The sequence below is a fragment of the Mauremys mutica genome, chromosome 5, assembly GCF_020497125.1.
Source record: "Mauremys mutica isolate MM-2020 ecotype Southern chromosome 5, ASM2049712v1, whole genome shotgun sequence".
Taxonomy (NCBI): domain Eukaryota; kingdom Metazoa; phylum Chordata; order Testudines; family Geoemydidae; genus Mauremys; species Mauremys mutica.
Window position 1 is genome coordinate 39,566,178 of NC_059076.1, and position 21,462 is coordinate 39,587,639.

The following is a 21,462-nucleotide window of genomic DNA, read 5'->3' on the forward strand; positions in this document are numbered from 1 at the left end:
TAAGAATCTGACCCAATTTAAAGGGCCCCCAAAAATTTACATTCTCAGGGTCTGAACACATTTATATGTCAGTAACCTTATTTATGTGACTTCAGGGGGAGTGCTCACATGAGTAGGATTATGCACAAGTGTTTGCAGGGGCAGGGTCTAAAGAGGAGACGGGGCACACTGCCAAAACTGGACGAGGAAACAATTTAGAGTTTGCTTGTTTTTGTTTTCTATATTATTAATACTACAGCCTCAGTCCTCATGAGCATTGTTAAAATGTTTTTCAGAGATATCTCAATGAGGACAGGGTGGTAACCTGCTGAACTAGGAGAAGATAGGGGCCAGTGCTTGCATAAGGGAAAACTTCCTATGATTTAAATGCAAGCAGGGTTAGGTCCTGACAGTTACACCTAATAAATTATTTTGCAAGGCACTCTCATTCCATTAACTCTGTCCAAGTTCACATTTCTCCAAGAAACTGTAAAGATATAATACTAATAGGGAGAGTTATGATGAAATACTGGATGATGGCAATAAGAAAAAATAACAGGACAAAAAAGGTTGCTAACTGATTGCAAGATTCCATTCCTGACAGTTATAAATATCTAGTTACATTGGAAGCCAAGAGGAATTCATTTCAACAAACTGTGCTTGAGGCTGTTCCACAGTAAACCAGAACCCTAATTTAAATAGTTGTTTTGTTAGAAAGGAAATTAAATTAGGACTGCAGTTGAGTTAATGTTAATTGTTCTATTAACTGAACAGTTGTTTGATCAGATTGTTAGATTATTCCTCTAACATCTTGTCTACAAAGCAGCTGAAGTTCTGCAATCCAGAAAATATTGTTTTAATTAGCTGTATATTTGAGCCCCATATCTGATTGTTTTTTAAATTACATTTTAAGATTTGAAGGATGAACGCTAAATTGAAAGCCTCAGATTCCCAATTTCCATCAAACCTAATAGAATCTGGATTAATATTCTATATGAAAAGTTGATCACAGATAAATATAGTCTGTCTTTTTTAAATACTAACATAGCCCGGCATAACCATAGTATCTGAAGCCCAGATCCACAAAGGGACATAGGCACCTAAACCCCAGATTTAGGCTCCACTGCAATCCACAAATGCTCCTAGGGTGCTACTTAACTCTGTAGGTGCCTAAACTCACTCAGCACCTACATTCTTGTAGGGCCAGATTAACTTTTTTGTGGGCCCAGTGCCAAAAATATTTGTGGGCCCCCACTGGGGAAATAGGACATATGATGGGGGGCAGTGCACAGAGCCAGGGGCTGCTTGGGGGCAATGAGACACAGCACGGGGGAGGTGGCCCCACTCAGCCCAGCACAAGGGCACTGTTTACAAACCCAAAACTGCTAGACGCACACTGGCCTGCCCAGCCCTGTGCTGCTAGCATGCCCCTTCCACACTGCCCCCCTGCCCAGTGCCCTGCCCTTATGCCCAGCACCCCCTCACCCAGAGACTCCCCCCACAGATCCCTATGCCCAGCGCCCTCGCCCAGAGACTGCCCCCACAGATCTCAATGCCCCCAGACCTGCTATGCCCAGCACCCCCTCACCCAGAGACCTCCCCCACAGATCCCAATGCCCCCAGACCTGCTATGCCCAGCACCCCCTGCCCAGAGACCCCTCCTGCTGACCTCCCACCACAACTGCACAGAAGCCTGCACACCATATCCCCGGCCTAGCTCCCCCACCCACAGATCCCCTACTGTCCAGCATCCCCTTCAGTCCCACCATCACAGCTGTACAGTGCCCCATATTCCTCAGGGAATTCTGCATCAAATTCTGTGCATAATATTTTAAAATTCTGCAATTTTTTTACAATAAATGTGGAAGCTCCACCATGGCAGTGGGGAGCACAGGACACAGATGGGAGAATACCCTGCAGCCTCCCCCGCCCCCTGGGACAGGGACTTGGCAGTGAGGCTGAACCTGACCCTGACACAGCACAAGGGCCATTCCTGCCACAGAAACACCCTGGGACCCTGCCCCTTTTGCACCAGGCACACCAGATGTGGGCAGGGAGGCTCAGCCTGGCAGCAGGATCCAAGTGCAGATGGACTTAGTGTGGGGGGGTCCAGATGGGGGTAAGAAGGTTCTGTGTGGGGCAGTCTGGGTGCAGGCAGTTCAGTGAGGGATCTGGATGTAGAGGGAGGTTCGAGGTGCTGAGGCAACAGGAGTCTGCAGGGGGAACAAGCGAAAGTGGATAGAGCTCAGTGGGGGGGTCTGGGTGCAGGGGAGGTGGGGTTCATTTGGGTGGGGGTCCGTATGTAGATGGTTTGGACTCAGTGGGGAAGGTGTCTGGGGGGGCTCATCAGAGTGGTACGGATGCAGGGGAGGTGGGACTTGTCAGATTGAGGGTTTGATGGGCCTGCTTAACAGGGGACCCCAATCCGCTGCCAAGGGGATCCATATGCTGGGCCCCCACTTTCCCATTCCCCTTCTCTTCCCCATCCCTTGCCCCTTCCCCCTTCCCCACTGCTCCATCTCCTCCCCAGGCTTGGGGGGCAGGGGGAACTGCCCCCCACCACTCACAGGCGGCGTGGCTGGGAGCCAGCGGAGCGAGCTGGGGCCGGATCGCTCCAATTTCTGCCGCTGGTGAGTGCAGGGTGCCCGACCCCTGCAACAGTCCTCAGAGGAGTGGGGGTGGGGCTGGGGTAGAGCAGGGGTGGAAAGGGGTGGGGGGCACTGGCCAGGGGATTGGGCTGGCTGGGGCCCCTTCTAACTCTGGACCTGGCATCATGGCACCACTGGTGCCGTGGTAAACCCGGTACTGTTCTTGCTATAAAAGTTCCCTAGGCACTTAAGTTTCTACCTCCAGGCAGCTGCACTATACTTCACTCTAGGAATATGGATGCATATCTCATGCTTAAGCCCCAGCAAGATCCTCAAACCAGGTGAAGATAGGCTGGGGAATGCCTATCTTGCCTGTGGGACCTGATCTCTGGAATTTTTAGTGCACAGTAGCAGGTCACACAGCCAGTTAGTGCTAGCCTAGCTTGCCACGCACTAAATTGCCGCGTGGACAAGTCTTTTCTCTGTAAGCTGGTGGCTATGGCACTCGCGTAGGAGGAGGAAGACCCAGGTCCAGTCATCTGCTCCAAAGATGGTTTAATTATTTATCCAAAGTGGAACAGCTTCAATAGGAGTCTGTGGCAAGCAGAACTACCGATTTAAACTAGAGCAAAATCTGTCCCACCCTGATGTGATAGAAACTGTTGGTCATACCTGCAAGCCAGACAAGGGGAAATGTTGGCTCAAAACATACAGAACCTCAGTTGAAATTGTGTTGTGTTTATTTATGAACATTGAAAATATAAATAAATCAGAAAATCTCATGTTCAAATAAAGCAGTTCATCTTTCTAATCCTTTACACCCTGCACAATTATCTGCTTCTCCACTGAGGGACACCACTTCTGCAGCAGGATCCTAGACTGCTGCACCTCAAAAGTGCCACAGTGATTTCTTCACCCTCCGACCTCCCTGCATTTCACAGTCTCAGTTCTGCCCAGTATGCTTGGTGTACAGTACACAGATTCACTAAGGCAGCCTTTAAAAAATATATTACTTTTGTAGGGTCCATTCATCACTGCCTCCTGTCAGGGACTGGTCAAGCTCCCCTTGAGGGATACTTGCCAGACTGCTATGAGGGGATCTAAATGCTGAATCTCACATGCCTTAGCTTGCTGGGGTGGGGCACAGTTTAAGCATTGTCCCTGACTTTGGACCTCCTGGCATGCACTCCTGGCACAGACCTCGTATCTGACATCCCTCTTGGCAGTAGGGACCCTGCAGCCCAACTGCTTAGGCCTGGAAACTAGTGTATTCTCCCTCAAGCCTCCCCAGCAGCTCTTGCATATTCCCCATGATCCCACCCAAGGGGTGAGCTTTCTGGTTTACAGCTCAGCTCCTTAAGGGTGCATGACAGTGAAAGCCGACAGACACACAGACAGGTTTTGCAGAGGATTCTAAACACCATTACTCTTTACTTCACCTGAGAGATACTCCATTCTATACAAAGTACGAAACAAGCCTATATGTATTTTCCCTGCCTCAGTTTCCCCACCACTCTGGACAATTCTTTGGGCAAAGTCCAGAGTCCTCTATGAAGTCCATGTTCCTTTCTCTGCCCCCCTGTCCTCCTGCATATGGACGCTCTGGTCTCTTCTCTTCCCCGCTCTCTCTCTCTCTCTCCGCTTCTAAAATGGCAGCTGAGACGCCCTCTTTTTTATAACCTCCAGCCTCCTTTGGCAGGTGACCACAGAACCCTACCAGGTGACATCATTGCCAAGTGACCTCTCCCTCTGCAAATCTGTCCTCATGGATAGAAACCAGCCTTTTGTCTCACCTGAATAAGTGATCATTTAAGATCTAAAGACTGACCCTGTGGTCCCTGGTCCGGTAGGTACGTGCTACAGCCCTGTCAGCAAATGATCCACCGAGAGGCATTCCATGATAAAACAATTTCATAATAGGAAGCAGAATTCATCAGCTGCACATAGAGTCCCCAAATTGTCACACACTGAACCTTGTGCTTTCATGAACAGCAGTGCAGAGCGAGTGAAAAGTGGAAATAAAATGCTACCTTTCTGACCTGGTAGCATTTTTACAAGACTTTGCACACTAATTGTGCTGATGTCAATTACTACACAAGGTGCAGGGCAACCATCAATCAAGCCAATATACCTGAAATTCACACCCCTGTGCAGAAGGCCCGAACAAGGCCTACCCAACCACTTAAATCTCAACTAGGACCTAATCCCAACTCTGGCCTGTTCCTCTGCACAGCTTTAACCCTAATCCTAGGCCTATGCTGGTCCTCTGCACAGGGATGCATTTCACCCATATAGTTGGATTTTGCAATAGGTTTTAGTAAGTCAGTCACAGTTCACTCAATTTTTTAAAAATTCTCAGTCATTTAAAATGATGCCAGTTGGCAGCTCTGATTTCTATGCTTCTTAGCTGGCTAAAAGAAAAACAAAAGTAAAATGTCATTTACAAAAAGTGCACACATTGACTCAAACACAGTGTCTTTTCTCAGCTATTTTTGAGGACACAACTACCCAATTCAGGCTGCTCTAGTTAGAATAGTGTGGTATTTAGATGCTACCTGTATTATTAGAACTGGGAGCACTGGCTGTTGGGAATCTGAAAGGCCAGGAAACAGGAAGGAGGGGGAGGACTTGAGGAGGCAGAGTGAGAGTTACAGAGGGTGCAGCAGCAGCTTGGTAAAGAGGTTTCCACTTTAAAAATAAAGTCCTGGTTGATACAACATTTTGGCGACGAGGATGGATCTTCTGCCTCTGAACCCACCTGCACCCTTTCTGCAACGCCCAGGTGAGCCTCCAATTGCTTTTACTGCCTGGATCCACATGTTTGAGACTTATCTGCTTGCAATCAGTGCTATAGAGATTTCTGAAGTAAGAAAGCGTGCTCTGCTAATCCACTGCCTTGGAGCAGAAGGGCAGCCTATATTTTACACTTTTCCCCTTGCATATGATAAATATGAGACTGCACTCACTGCATTAAAGAACGTTTTTGTGCCAAAAGTGAATGTAGTAGCTAATTGCTACAGATTTCGCCAGCATGAGCAGAAACCAGGGAAAACTATAATGAAGTATATTGCTTCCCTGAGGAGTCTGATTGTAACTTGTGATTTTGGGAATATGGCAGATGAGATGATTAGAGACCAGCTCATTGAGAAAACAACCATGCTTCGTGTAAGAGAACTCTTACTTCTAGAACCACAACTTACACTAGAAAAAGCAATAACCATTGCTAGTCAGATTGAGTCAGCTACAGCTGAAGCCAAAATAATGAGCAAAGATACAGGAGGCACAGTCCAGTTCTTTGCAGAAAAGTTCACTATCGCTGCAGACAAACAATTGCAAGAAGAAAACTAATAAGCCACTGAATCAGCAAATGCAAAATACAGTAAAAGCTTTCGCTGTGGATCCCCACAACATCTTGCAAGTTACACAGGATGTCCAGCAAAAGCAGCTCAGTGCAATCATTGCAAAAAAGATTGGGCATTTTGCTAAAGTATGTCGCAGTAGCCAGTTCAATCAACAGGTGCATGCAGTTACAATACCAGATGTTACTGTGCTGAGTGTGGACAAAATCACTACTGCACATATTCCAGAACAGATAAAGTGCACTGTAAACGTTTCCGCCATACCCTCAGGCAAATCACACTCTATTCAGCTAATGTTGGACACTGGCTCAGCAGTACCTATACTACCTGATTCCATCTATTTGCATTACTTTAAAGATGTGCCTCTTACTGAACCCAAACTTGAGTTGGTGTGCTATTTGAAAAACCATATTCCATTACATGGCTGCTTGCCAGCACTAGTTACTTTTGGTGATTGCTGTGTAAATGCAGAGTTCTACATTGTCCACAAAGGCACTCCTGTCCTTGGCCGAGATTTATTGGCTGCTTTAAATCTTAGGGTAGTTAATGGACAAATTGATCTTCCTTAGCAAAGCACTCTTGTGGTACACACCAGTTTCAGCTGGGACCCAACACCAGGTTGAGGAGAAACTCGGCTATGCTTATGGGTTTCTGCATAAAATTAAAATGCGGAATCATGTGATGCCTGTACGACAGAAATTACGGCGCTTGCCATTTTCAGTTAGGGAAGCTGTTTCAGAGGAACTTAGAAAACTTGTTCAAAATGACATTATTGATGAGATTAATTCTTGGAATGGGTTTCACCTATAGTAGAGATGCAGAAGAATGGTGGAGGCATTCACCTTTGTGTGGACTTAAGGGAGCCAAATAAAGCTATTGTGATTGACAGCCATCCTCTTCCTCACATAGAAGAAGTATTTGCAGAACTCCATGGAGCAAAGATGTTTTCTACTCTTGATTTGCAGAGCGCATACCACCAGGTTATGTTGCATGAAGACAGCAGAGACCTCAAAGCATTTATTACATGAGGGACTATTTTGTTTTAAATGAGTTCCATATGGTCTTATATCAGCCCCAAGTGCCTTCCAAAAATGATAATTGGAGATATACCTATCTCCTAGAACTGGAAAGGACCTTGAAAGGTCATAGAGTCCAGCCCCCTGTCTTCACTAGCAGGACCAAGTACTGATTTTTGCCCCAGATCCCTAAGTGGCCCCCTTAAGGATTGAACTCACAACCCTGGGTTTAGCAGGCTATCCCTCCCCCCCTCTGAAGAATCAACATGGAGTTCAGTGCTGTTTGGATGATATGATCGTGTTTGGAAATACTACTGAGGAGCATGACAATAACCTGCAGTCTGTACTAAACTGCATCAGCAAAGCAGGCCTCAAGCTCAATAGGTCCAAATGCAAATTTAGACAAACTGAACTCTCCTTTCTGGGGCATACAATTTCACAGGCTGGACTAAAACCTGATCCAGATTGTATCCTGGCAATTTCAAATGCTCCTCCACCAACAGATTTGCAAACCTTACGTTCCTTCTTGGGTCTTACCTCCTAGTATGCAAAATTCATTCCCAATTATGCTTCTGTCATTGAATCGTTATGAGAATTACTACAGAGAAGTTCAATCTTAGTGTGGACAATGGATGCACAAGCTAGTTTCAAAACGGTGAAAGACTTGATTGTACATAGTCCAGTACTTGCATTATTCAGTTCTGCATTGTCCACGATTGTAATTACTGATGCTTCTGATTATGGACTTGGGGCTGTCCTCACACAACTTCATGAGGACAACACAGAGAGGACTGTTGCATTTGCTTCAAGGACACTAAGTAATGCTGAGAGAAAATATTCTACAGTCGAAAAGAAGCACTTGCTTGTGTCTGGGCTAAATGGAGAACTTACCTGTGGGGCCGCACGTTCAAGTTGCACACAGACCACAGCCCTTTGACGATGTTGCTCACCACAAAAGGACTGGGAAGAGCAGTATATCGTATTGCTAGATGGTCTGCAAGACTACTCTCTTTCAATTAAGAAGTGGAATATAAGCCTGGAAACAAAAATGTGGTAGCTGATTGCCTTTCTCGCCTGCCTTTGCCTTAACCAGATGGTCCACCAGAGGATGAGGATGTAGTAGTTGCGCTTATTACAAGCACTCTTACTGCAGTTACAAGAGAACAATTTCAAGTTGCTTGTTCAGCATGTCCAATTTAACAAAAAACTATGGGAATTTCTGACAAAGAGATGGCCCAGTAACCCTAAAAACCTTGACCCAGTTTTGTTGCCTTATTTTAGAGTTCGGGATGAACTTTCTTTGTTTGATGGCTATGTGCTACGAGGTACACACTGGCTACTTGTTCCAGAAGAATTACAGTCAAAACTCATATACCTGGCACATGATACTCCTCAAGGAATTGTCAGAACCAAACAACGACTACAGGATCTGTATTGGTGGCCAGGGATGGACTCTCAAACTGAAATCCTGTGTCATTTGCCAAATGCATGATAAGACAGCAGTGACATGTATCCCCCCCATTACAGCCTGTCCCTCTTCCTGAATCTGCATGGGAAAAAGTGGCGATTGACATTGTAGGACCCTTTGATACTGCTCCAATTGACTGTCGTTATGCCATCACTTTAATAGACTATTTCAGTAAATGAGGTAGCGTTTACATCGCAAATCTTTTCTGCTACAGTAATTAAGTTCCTCTCTTCAGTTTTTAGCAGGGAAGGTAACCCCAAAGAACTGGTTTCAGATAATGGTAGTCAATTTACTTCCCTGGAGTTTGAAACTTTTCTAGCAGAGAGGAACATTTTACACGGAAGGTCATCCCTATATTACCCTCAAGCCAATGGGGTTTAACAGAAGTTTGACAGAGAGTTTGCAAACAGCTAAACTGGAAGGGCGATTGTGAGTACCCTTCACTACTGATTTCTTGCAAGCATACCGGGCTACACAACATGCCACAACGCAAAGATCACCCGCAAAATTACTGCATGGGAAACAGATCAATACTAAACTGAACATTGCTGGATTGTTAAAGGCATGACCTGATGCCCCAACTGAGGATGATCTGAGAAAAACAGTTGAACAGAACCAAAGTATAAGGCTTTCACAGACAAGTGGCGGGGTGCTAAGGAACCGAAGTTTAAGTGTGGTTCCTTCGTTAGAATATGAAAACCTGGAATTTTACGCAAAGGGAACCATAAATTCACAGCTCCTCTTAAAATCATAGTAAAGAAGGGACCTTATACCTATTGACTTTCTGATGGGCGGGTATGGAATGCTTCTTAACTTGCACTTGCCTATGCACCAAGAGGCGATTATGCTAACACACAGTCTGCATTGGATGACTTCACCGTAGAACCATCACAACAAGACATTGCACTGGAACCAGGGCTTGAGAGACAGCCTGTCAGATCCAGATGACCACCTGCCTGTACTAGAGACTATGTTATGTAATATCTACAGTGTTTTCAGTGTAATATTTTTGCCAATAGTATAGTGTCTTGTTTCCTATTTGTTCCTGTGGTTAGAACAACAATGTTTATTTTAATTGGGAGAGTTTCTTAAGAGAGGAGGGAATGTGATGTTTAGATGCTGCTTGTATTATTAGAACTGGGAGCCTGGCTGTTGGGAGCCTGAAAGGACAGGAAACAGGAAGGAGAGGGGAGGAGCTGAGGAGGCAGAGTGAGAGTTACAGAGGGTGCAGCTGCAGCTTGGTAAAGAGGTTTCCACTGTAAAAATAAAGTCCTGTTGAAGCTTGTTAGTACCTTGCCTGGTTTGATACAACAAATAGTATCTGGACACTGCCACTAGAAATCCTTCTTTTTAAACATCAATTCATAACTTAGTTAAACAAATTAAGTTGGAATACAGGGTCTCAGCCAAAAATAATAACTCTAAACAGCTAAGGGGTAGATTAGTGAATATTATTAGTTGTACAAGTCTTAAAAATAGAAGCCAAGACTGCCTTATAATATTTGTCAAAAGAACAGACTGAATATCACCTTCCCTTCCCAGTGCAGGATTACTCTTGGCATCTTGGCAGAGCAGCCTTAAAACTGACAACCAGATTCTGCTGGTGTAGGTGAACCCCCAGGGCACGCCCTGACATACCCCAGGGCTTGCTCTTGCATAGGGGGTATGTCAGGGCGTGGCCTGGAGAAGGATTGGAAGCATGGCCAGGGCCGGCTCCAGGCACCAGCGCAGGAAGCAGGTGATTGGGGCGGCCAATGGGAAGGGGCAGTACGTCCAGGTCTTCTGCGGCAATTCGGCATCGGGTCCTTCAGTCCCTCTCGGAGGGAAGGACCGGCCACCAAATTGCCACCAAAGAATGAAGCGGCTGATCACGACTTTTTTTCTTAAAAAAAAATTTCTTCACCACTTGGGGCAGCAAAAAAGCTGGAGCCGGCCCTGGGCATGGATAGAGCGTCCTGTGCTCCAGATAACCCTAGCTGCAGAGTGGCTCCTGCCTTTCATTCAGCTATTTTTGTATTTTGTATTTAACTTCCTTCTTGCCGATTGTCAGTAGCTAAAGTAACATGGGCGGGGGCAGTCAGGAACGGGGGGGGGTTAGATGAGGCGGCAGGGGGATGTCGGGGCAGGGGCTCCAGGAAACAAGGGAGGTTGGATGGGGCAGGAGTCCCGGAGGGGCCATCAGGGGGCGAGAAGCAGGAGGGGTCGGGTAGGGGGTGGGGGTGGGGCTGGGCCACGCCCGGCTGTTTGGGGAGGCACAGCCTCCGCTAACCGGCCCTCCATACAATTTTGGAAACCCGATGCGGCCCTCAGGCCAAAAAGTTCGCCCACCCCTGTGTTAGATGCTTACAATACTATAGATTTCTTTCTAAAAACCTATTACCACAGACCCTGTTCTGTTTTATTATAACAGCTGCTCCCGCTATTATGGGTGCAGCAAAGCAGTTCCTTATTTAGCACCAGTGTTCAAAATCCCAAGGAAAAAGATAAGAGCTATTTTTCACATAATTTATCTGTATGTATTATACTTCTTCAAATATTCAGATTTGTCCTCATTATCCTGTGGCTCCATGCTTGGAGATTCTGAAAATGCTCAAGCTTTAAGGAGGAATTAAATTGTTGAACACATTTCAAACAACATAAGAGTTATTAAAAGGCCATATTCCTGTATTCTTTACTCCGGCAAAACTCACTTCATATCAATCAGTGACCACTTTGCCTCAGCAAGGAATGAGAGACACACATGCTGTTCTACCGTGGGAGGAGTGGGGGGAGGAAAGAGTTCTCAAGCTGCTGTGACTTTGAACCCTTCGGATTTCAGTCAAATCCTTGCCTCCGGAGTGAGGCATTTATGACACTGTGGAGAGGAAAAGAGACAGGGCTGGAAAGACCAGCACTCAACGGATCTACAGAGACTTTTGAACAGAACTAGCAATTTGAGTTCCCTTTCCCTTCCCCAGACAACATGACTCCCTTTGGAGCTGTGCTGCTATTGGTTCTGCTCCCTCTCCAAGTGGTTAGAGGGTACAAAAGAGAATTAATTCTGCTTTATTCAGCAGTTATTTCCTCAGGGAAATCCACATGTCCTGAGAGGTGCACATCGCACAGAGTGGCTAGTCCTGGCTTCACCTCAAGCCACAGAGCCCTGACTATACATGAAGTTCATACAGAAGAGCTGCCATGATCCATAGGGGCTAAGGCATAGTATGACAATGATCCTGCTCTCCCCTATCGCCTACATGATGCACACAATTCAGGGTTGTTACGCTCTCTTTTGCCTCTCTTCATCTAGTATCACATAGAAAAGGGGAGCTGATGGCCCTGTTGCATTTGGGTCACAGTATTTATGATACTTCCATATCAAAGTGATGAGAATTAATGCATCTACAATGTAAATAATGTGGGATGGAAACATAAAAGGAAGATTAATAAAGATTGGAAAATTATTGTCTTTCTAAACAATGCAGATTATCTTGTATTTGAATTCCAAACTTGTCATAGACCTCAACTTCAAGCTGATTTTATAGGGTATGGATCCCAATTGTGATTTCAGTTACACCAGCCTTTCTTCTGGGGACCATCATTCACAGATTCATAGATGCCAAGGCCGGAAGGGACCATTGTTATCATCTAGTCTGACCGCTGTATAACACAGGCCAGAGAACTTCCCCAAAATATTCCTAGAGCAGGTCTTTTAGAAAAGCATCCAATCCTGATTTTAAAATGGTCAGTGATGAAGAATACACCATGATGTTTGGTAATTGTTCCAGTGGTTAATTGCTCTTATCATTAAAAAGTTATGCCTTATTTCTAGTTTGAATTTGTATAGCTTCAACTTTCAGCCACTGGATCATGTTCTACCTTTCAGTTCTAGACCAAAAGAATCCATTATTAGATATTTGTTCCCCATGTAACCAAGTCGCCCCTTAATCGTCTCTTTGTTAAGATAAATAGATGGAGCTCTTTGAGCTAACACATTTTTTCCAATATCTAATCATTAATCATTTTTGTGGCTCTTCTCTGAACCCTAATTTATCAACATCCTTCTTTAACTGTGGGCACCAGAACTAGACACAGTATTCCAGCAGTGTTTTTTTCCCAAATGCAGAACAGAAATATTTATTGAACACTTTTTCCTTTTCTGCATTATTATTGATAATTCTACCATTTCCATCTAGTAAAGGACCAACTCCATTGTCAGGATTCTTTTTGTTCCTACTATATTTTAAAAGCTCCTTATTGTCCTTAACTCTCTTAGCCATAGATTTCTCCTTGTGTCCCCTTGCTTCCCTTATCAATTTTCTACAAGTCATAACTTCTGATTTATATTCATCACTATCAGCCTCCCTTTTCTTCCATTTGCTCTACATTTTTATTATTTTTTATTTTTCATTTATTTAAATGAAATTATTCTTGATTCACCCCAGGATGAATGAGATCAGGGTCTTGCTCTTTATTTTTCAAAATCCACAGTAGAGAGTGCAATAAAGTAAAATCTCTAAATCTAAAATGTACTTACTCCTTTCCAAGGTTATTAAATGCAAGGCAGCCATTGCCTGGGAAGCAGGGAATCCCTTTTCTATTGAGGAGGTTGAAGTCGCCCCACCCAAAGAACATGAAATTCGAGTTAAGGTAAGTCATCTACATTGACATGGGTGTAAAACTGGAGTTGCACAGCAGTGAAGGCTATTCCATTTGAAAGAAGCAGTTAAGATTCACCAATATATCCTGGCTGTGCAAAGCAGTCATAAACATAAACAGTTTAAAAGCCCATGTATGATGGGTTGACAGCTGCTTTGTGTTGCTGAAGTGCGGCAGAGCAGCCAGAGTGCACTTCGTTCCCTAAATCACACCAAGATGTACATGCGGGCAAAATTTCATGATAATCAGATTTAATTCACTTTGTGTGTTGCTTCTCAAAAACAAACAAAAACAAAAACAAAAAACAAAAAAAAAAAGAATGATCATATATTTTGGGATTATTTGTCTCCATAAAAAGGGCATTCAAATGTTTATTTTCTACTGTACATGTTGACAATGGTTGGGTCATGCAAAACCACAATACTAATGAAGTTCCAGTGCTTGGTATTGTCAAGGCAATAGCTCAAATTTCCCATCAAACCTGGTGGTATTGCAATGGTAAGAGCAGCTCTCTAATTTGATTCAAGTCACAGTTGTAATTCTCCATTATCAACCTACAGTGTGAATGTAAAGGTGTTACTGCCTTGCAGATTGTTGCCACGGGGGTGTGCCGTAGTGATGCTCATGCTGTAAGCCCCAGTTTTAAAGAGGGTCTTTTTCCAGTCATCCTGGGCCACGAAGGAGCAGGAATTGTGGAGAGCACTGGACCAGGAGTGACTAGATTTAAACCAGGTACTGAGATATTAGCTATACCATTGTAGTGTCAGGGCTTTATTCGCCATTCAGACACAAGGGCTATATGTTGGTGATGCTCTGTTGAAGTTAATGATTTATACTGGTATAAACTGCTGAAACCAGTGAAGAACCAGGCCTTCTACCAGGGTAGAAGTTTATACCTTGGTGGTTATACACTGGAGGATAAAATGCAATGGGATGAAGCATTTTGTCTCCAAAATTATCTGTTATGCCAGAAGACCTGGCACTAGTAAATTTGTTTAAAAAGAGTGCATATAAACTGAACTCCTTCTACACACACCCCCACATGTGATCGGGGATATGATTACTATCTGTAAATACATTGCGAGGAAGGAGGGAAAACACCAGGGAAGATGAAGAGCTATTTAAGCTGAAGGACAATGCTAGCACAAGAACAAATGGGTATAAACCAGCCTTGAACAAATTCAAACTGGACATTAGAAGAAGTTTTCTAACTATCAGAGGGCTGAGGTTATGAAACAGCTTCCCAATAGGAGTTGTTGGGCAAACAACTTAATTAGTTTTAACAAACAGAGCTGGACAAATTTATGAGTGGGAGTGCATGACACGGTTGCTTGTGATGATGCGGGCAAGGTTCAGCAGCCTGATTGTCCTTCCATTTTGTCTTACGTTCCTAAAATCTCATGCTTTGGGACTCATCCCTTTGGGTCAGGAAGGGATTTCCCCCTCACAGTTTATTCGGAGGGATGGGAGTGTCTTCTTATTCTGAAACAGCAGAGATGGCCGCAGCTGGAGATGGGACACTGGATAGGGTGGGCTAGTACCCATTGCCAGTGGCATTGGGATTTCTTTATTTTTGCCTTCCTCTACAGCATAGCGGGCAGGTCACTTACTGGAATCATCTGGGTATATCTCACTTAATCAGTTCCTAGCTATTGCAGGGGCCTCAGGCACTGATGCACCTCAGTCCCTCCGATTCTCTGCTTGTAGCACATAATAGTTTAGTTTCCAGAGGGCTGTATTATTTTGGTTGTTGGGTTTAGTACAGGGATGAGCAAACTTTTTGGCCCAAGGGCCACATCTGGGAATAGAAACTGTATGGCAAGGCATGAATACTCAGACAATCAGGGTTGGAGAGCAGGAGGGAGTGAGGGCTCTGGTTGGGGGTGCAGACTCCAGGGTGGGGCCAGAAATTAGTTCAGGGTGTGGGAGGGGGCTCTGGGCTGGAGCAGGGGAGTGGGATGCAGGAGGGGGTGAGGGCTCTGGGCTGGGGATGAGGAGTTTGGGGTGCAGGAGGGTGCTCTGGGCTGGGATCGAGGGGTTTGGAGGGCGGGAGGGGGATCAGCACTGGGGCAGGGAGTTGAGGCGAGGAGGGGTGAGGACTCTGGCTGGGGATGAGAGGTTTGGAGTGCAGGAGGGTGCTCTGGGCTAGGACCGAGGGGTTCGGAGGCTGGGAGCGGGATCAGGGCTGGGGGAGGGGGTTGGGGCATGGGGGAAGGCTTAGAGGTGCAGGCTCCATGCAGCGCTGACCTCAAGCGACTCCCAAAAGCAGTGACATTTCCCTTCTCCAGCTCCTAGGCAGAGGCATGGCCAAGCAGCTCTGCACGCTGCCCCATACGCAGGTGCTGCCCCTGCAGCTCCCATTGGCTGTGGTTCCTGGCCAATGGGAGCTGTGAGGGCAGCGCTTGGGGTGGGGACAGTGTACAGAGTGGAGGCCCCTGGCTGCCCCTATGTGTAGGAGCCAGGGGGGGCCATGATGATGCTGCTTCCAGGAGCCAAGTGGAGCGGCCCCCGACCCTGCTCCCTGGCTGGAGCGCCAGAGCGGGGCAAGCCCCAGATGCCACTCCCCAGCGGGAGCTCGAGGGCCAGATTAAAATGGCTGGCAGGCCGAATCCGGCCCGCGGGCCGTAGTTTGCCCACCCATGGTTTAGTAGGTGGGGCTGGGTGTTGTTGGTGGGCTGTGATATGCAAGAGGCCAGGCTAGGTGATCTGATGGTCCTTTCTGGCTTTGATCTCTAGGAGTCTGTGACAAGAAATAACTCTGGTGTAGCTAATGGAGATACGATTACAGTTGTTTAGGATTTGAGAAGGAAAGACCACAAAGCAATTCACACAGATCCTGCTGCAGATATGTCCCCTTCAGTTATTGTACACAGAAAGAACAGAAAAATATCTGCAGAGTAAACTAGAAATGGAAACTTATGCTGCCTGGCCAAAGAACTCTCGGTGTATTTAGACTGAACAGACTGGGCTTCACTGCTCCCGTTGCTGAAATACCCAAGTTCTATCCTTTTCTTCCTCTTGCCCATGTGGTTTGTTTTTTTTTGGTTGAAGCCACTGATCCAGAATCTTCTCCACTCACAAGTTTGAAAGAACAGCTTCTGAAACTGATGCCCTTGGGGCTGGTTGGCAACAAGTGATTGATGAGTGTCACCAGGGCTGTCACTGCTCCCCAGAGCCAAAGCTAATGCTGCCACGCCCAGTCTCAGGCAAGGAGGTTTATTCTTTAAAGAGAGGTTAACAAACACACACAACACCGTCCTAACTCAGCTTTTGGTCCCAGGCTTCAGGGCCCCAGCCTCCCTCCGCTCTGCGCCCCCCAGAGCAGCAGCTACAGGGCTGCGTCCCTGGCTCTAGGGACTAGGGCAACCAGATAGCAAGTATGAAAAATCAGGACGGGGATGGGGGGTAATAAACACTTATATAAGACAAAGCCCCAAATATCAGGACTGTCCCTATAAAATCGGGACATCTGGTCACCCTACTAGGGACCCACCACAGGAGCAAGCTCCACTCCAGCACAGCTTCCTCTTTCGGGCTCAGCCTATCTCAATCCTTCCTCTCCCTGCTGCCTATGCAGCCCTTTATAGGCCCAGCTGTAGCCTAGACCTCTTTAATTATCTGTACTGGGCTTACCCACTCCAGTCCAGGGCACTGGTGTCCGTCTGTCCACAGAGACCAGCTACCCTATGACAATGAGCAAAGCAGGTGGCTCTTCCCTCTCTCATCTGATGATCAGCTAGTGTAATGCTATCAGGCTTTCCCATTCCCGCTATAACTTCTGGGGCATTTTTTGGGTGGTGTTTTTGGGGTGAGAGGTTGTTTTGTTTTTACACAACCTCACAGTGATACAACCTTCTCTTTTCTGGATTGCTGTATCACCACCCTCAGTTCATCCAAAATGTGGCTGCTAAAATTATCTTCTTTGCCCTCTGATCTAAACATCTCACCCTCCCTTTGACTTCCTCCACTGTTTCCCATGTGCCTAACAAACAGAATTTAAACTTCTTGTGCTCATCTTTAAGGCTCTACCCAACTCAGTTCTGGCTTTCATCTATCTCATCCCTTGTCTCCCTCTGTGCCCTGTCGCTGTCCCACTCCCAGCTCTGTGCCTTCCCCGATGTTGCCCAAAATACATGGAATGCCCTTTTCATGCAGCACACCAAGCCACCACCTCCTCACTCAAGTTCTTCCTAACTGCTCACAAGAAGTGTGCACTGGAAATCAATTAATAACTAATAATAAAACTCACTCCCTTTTGTGGGTTGTCCAGTGCATCCTGTTTCCTCTGTATATGCTCTCCAGGACAGGGACTGTTATTTTGTGTTTTGTACAGCACCCAGCATGCTGTCAGCTGTCCTACCATCACAAGATCAGTCGACACAGTCCCAGCCTGGAAGAGATGTAGAGCTGTTCCTGTCTCTAGTGTGTGAGAGGGAGTATAACAACACCTGGATTATCGTTCTGCTAGGCTAAATCACATACTGAGTGGAAAATAGACATTCAATGTAACATGGAGTAAGTAATGTTGTTAGAAACAGTCAATCATGTGAGCTAAAATATTGAATGTAATATTTAACATTGCAAGCAAACCAGAGGTTGAGTAACTAACAGAGAATTATCAGAGGGGTAGCCGTGTTAGTCTGGATCCACAAAAACAACAAAGAGCAGAGAATTAGACATATATAGGGCCTACAGGAGTTCCAAGAATAGAGAACTTGTAGGGCTGGGCCTATGAGACTTCAAAAAAAATTTGGTAATAACTTTAAACAAAAAATATCTAATAAATATTGATTTTTCTAGGTGACAAGGTTATCCCACTCTACGTCCCTCAGTGTGGTCAATGCAAGTTCTGCTTGAGTCCAAAGACCAACCTTTGTGAAAAGATCAGGTAGGAATTGCAAATATTTTACCTTGCAGGGAGCAGTAGGAGAGGCTTTTCCATTGGGCCACAGCTGCGGAGGTGTTGAGAGGCAATCATGGAGGCAGTTACACTTCCATGATTCTCTGTGCAGCTTCATCCTGGGGACTGCTCTAACTTTCACAAGATGGGATAGGCCATCCACCACCTGGCAGTAGCTGGAGCACAGCAGGCTCTAGCCATGCCTTATCCCGCCTGCCCCTACATGTCTCTTACACTGGGGTGAGAATGATGGTATAGGGACCAGCTACATTTCTTTATGGGTCTCCCGCCATACCAGGGAAAGACGCTGCAGGGGAAATGTGGAGGTTTTCCTCTCCCTTTTTGTGCCAAGAGGAGTCGGGTCAGAGAACACTTCACTTTCTAGTCATCTTGCTTGCCAGACACTTAGAACATGTAATGAATAAAATATTGGTCTTTCCCAGCTTTTGAATCCAAGTAATAGCCACAGGAAATTTATTCTCAAGTATTTAGTTATAATACGTGACTGTTAGGAGCCAGGTGACGCACTAATCTAGCAGAACATCTGGAGACTCCAGTTAAAATCCTTGCTCAGGACAGATATGAAAATGAGTTTGATGGTTGGTCTCCTCCTAAACCAGGGGTGGGCAAACTATGGCCCGAAGGCCACATCAGGCCTTTCAGACATTTTAATCCATCCCTTGAGCTCCTGCCGGGGAGCAGAGTCCGAGGCTTGCCCCACTCCGGTGCTCCAGCCAGGAAACAGGGTCAGTGGTTGGCCCTGCTATGCACGGCTCCTGGAAGCAGCAGCATGTCCCCCCTCTGGCTCCTACGCGTAGGGGCAGCCAGGGGGCTCTGTACGCTGCCCCCGCCCCAAGCATAACCCTGCAGCTCCCATTGGTCGGGAACCACAGCCAATGGGAGCTGCAGCGGTGGCACCTCTGGACAGGGCAATGCACAGAGCTGCCTGGCCATACCTCTGTTTAGGAGCCAGAGGGGAGACATGCTGCTGCTTCCGGGAGCTGCTTGAGGTAAGCACTGCCCGGAGCCTGCACCCCGTTCCCCTCCCAGACCCCAATCCCCTGCCGCAGCCCTCCGAAACCCTCAGTCCCAACCCAGAGCACCCTCCTGCACCCCCCATACCAACTGCCTGCCCCTGCCCCAGCCCTAAGCCCCCTCCTGCACCCTGAGCTCCTAATTTCTGGCCCCACCCCAGAGCCCACTCCTCCAGCTGGAGCCCTCACCTCCTCTCACAACCCAGCCCCCAATTTCATAAGCATTCATGGGCCACCATACAATTTCCATACCCAGATGTGACCCTCGGGCCAAAAAGTTTGCCCACCCCTGGCCTAAACTCTACTGTTCACATTCCACAAAGACCAACTCACCATTTGGCAAAACTGACAATTTTTGTTCAAGTGCAGCCCATGACTGCAGTAACAAAAGGACGGTGAGTAGGGGATGCTGACAGCAGGGGACAGTGAAGTATAAATTCCATTTTTGTTGTTGTTGTCTCCCTAGCAAAATTAAAACACCTATTTCTGATCAAGACCTGATGCCTGATGGTACCAGCAGGTTCACCTGCAAAGGGAAGCAGATTTACCACTTCATGGGGACTAGCACCTTCTCTGAATACACTGTTGTAGCGGAAACCTCTCTTGTCAAAATTGATGCTGCTGCTCCCCTGGATAAAGTCTGTCTGATCGGCTGTGGATTTTCCACAGGTTATGGGGCTTCCCTCAATACTGCCAAGGTGAGCTAATTAAGGCTCAACTACTCACTGTAATAACATGAATACCTTTTAATTATCCTAATCAATTCCCTTTGATTAGGAACTTGTTCCACATGATTGTAATGAATTCAGTAGCTTTACTCACATGAAAAAGTGAGCAGTATTGTCTCTAAAGGTTAATTTAAAAAAAAGAATATGCTCTTCTGGAACATTAGTCTTAACCATTTTATATTATACATATATATGCATGTATAATGTAAAATAATTTAATAAAGTTTTACATAGTGTATTGTTACTGTATTTTTATACAGTGTTTTATATATTTTTAAAATCTTTAGTACAGTTCTAGTTTTAAAAACACAACCATACTTGATAGTTTACGTATAACCTCAGTTTCCAATTTCCACATTTCTGGGGTTAATAGTAATGAACACTAAGCCAACACACCAAGTTCCATTTGAGAGGTGAGGTCTGGGTGAGTCATGAATCAAAGGTCTTGATATTAAACACACAAAAAGTGGATCATTTCTTATATTTTTCAAACAATAAAAAGGATATGGCCCCATCCAACCTGTGCATTTGCTGTGGTTTATTGACATGAGCCGGAGATCACAGACAAACATTTAGAAAGCTCCTTTTGTCTCCAGAGTTCTAAGGCCATTCCCTAACCTTTCTTATTGCAGGTGGAACCTGGGTCTACCTGTGCCGTCTTCGGCTTGGGAGGAGTTGGCCTGTCAGCTGTCATGGGCTGTAAAGCTGCTGGAGCTTCTCGGATCTTTGCAATTGACATCAACAAAGATAAATTTTCATTGGCAAAAGAGTTAGGAGCCACTGACTGCCTCAATCCTCAGGATTTCAAGAAGCCCATTCAGGAGGTTATAACTGAAATGAGCAATGGTGGGGTCGATTTTGCCATTGAATGCATCGGTAATGTTGCTGTCATGGTATGTGTCATGTTCTTCTGCACCAGATATGGACTGGTCACAGAGCTTGCTTATGCACACCAGATGTGTTCACCATAAGATCCTTTACTGCTCTGCCAGGTATGGCTAAGGTTAGCTTTAAATAAGGTATCTTACACACAGTGCCACCTAATGACTGAACCGTATAATACAGTTTAGCATTCCATTACAGTATGTATATTTTGGTCTAGGTCTGTGCTCTGTTACAGTGGTAATAGGTGTGATATGAACACTTAGATGGGATAAACAGTCGGATATATTGAGATTGTTGTTTTTATTAAAACAGACAGTAATCATTCATTACAATTAAATACCCTCCAAGTGTTATGTTCTAAAGATCCTCCCAATAACGGTCTCCCCCAATGGCTCTTCTTCCCAATATGGTACACTCTTGACATGGAACTTACAAGAATAAAGCTGCTAATATTAAATTTCTATGGGTTGTACAGTGCCTTTACAGAGGTTACTGAAGGGTGTACTTCCTAGCTGCAATTTCCTGAGGTGTTGCTTCTGAGGCAAGCAAAATGTCCCAGGGAGCTCATGAGGCACCTGTTGTTGCTGCATGCTTTAATGGAGAAGGGGAAACCGGCCCCTTTTCAGGGATGGATTCTTAGTATGGCCTTTGCTGTCAGAATTCCCCTCTTCTTTCAAACCTGAAGTACAAGGAACAAGATTGTTCCTGGCCCCTGCACAGAGACACAAGAAGGTCCTTGTGTCCTCTTCCTCACTCCCAGGTACCTAGCACTGTGCAGGTTTGTGATATAGCAACATGACTTCATCTGGCCACTGTATCATATGGAAAGCCAAAGGCAACCTCACCTATTCCCACTAGCTGCCAACT

At 45.8% G+C, this 21,462-nt stretch overlaps 1 protein-coding gene across 2 annotated transcripts in view; it reads left to right on the plus strand.

The window, feature by feature from the left end:
* LOC123371079 (all-trans-retinol dehydrogenase [NAD(+)] ADH4) overlaps positions 1-21,462 on the plus strand; it is a 47,010-nt gene that overhangs the window by 20,947 nt on the left and 4,601 nt on the right. For both annotated transcript variants that reach the window (XM_045018259.1, XM_045018261.1), the window contains exons 2-6: positions 12,938-13,039; positions 13,639-13,780; positions 17,849-17,936; positions 19,449-19,680; positions 20,343-20,603. In XM_045018259.1, coding sequence (XP_044874194.1) covers positions 12,938-13,039; positions 13,639-13,780; positions 17,849-17,936; positions 19,449-19,680; positions 20,343-20,603 — 825 coding nt within the window. The remainder of the gene's footprint in view (positions 1-12,937; positions 13,040-13,638; positions 13,781-17,848; positions 17,937-19,448; positions 19,681-20,342; positions 20,604-21,462) is intronic.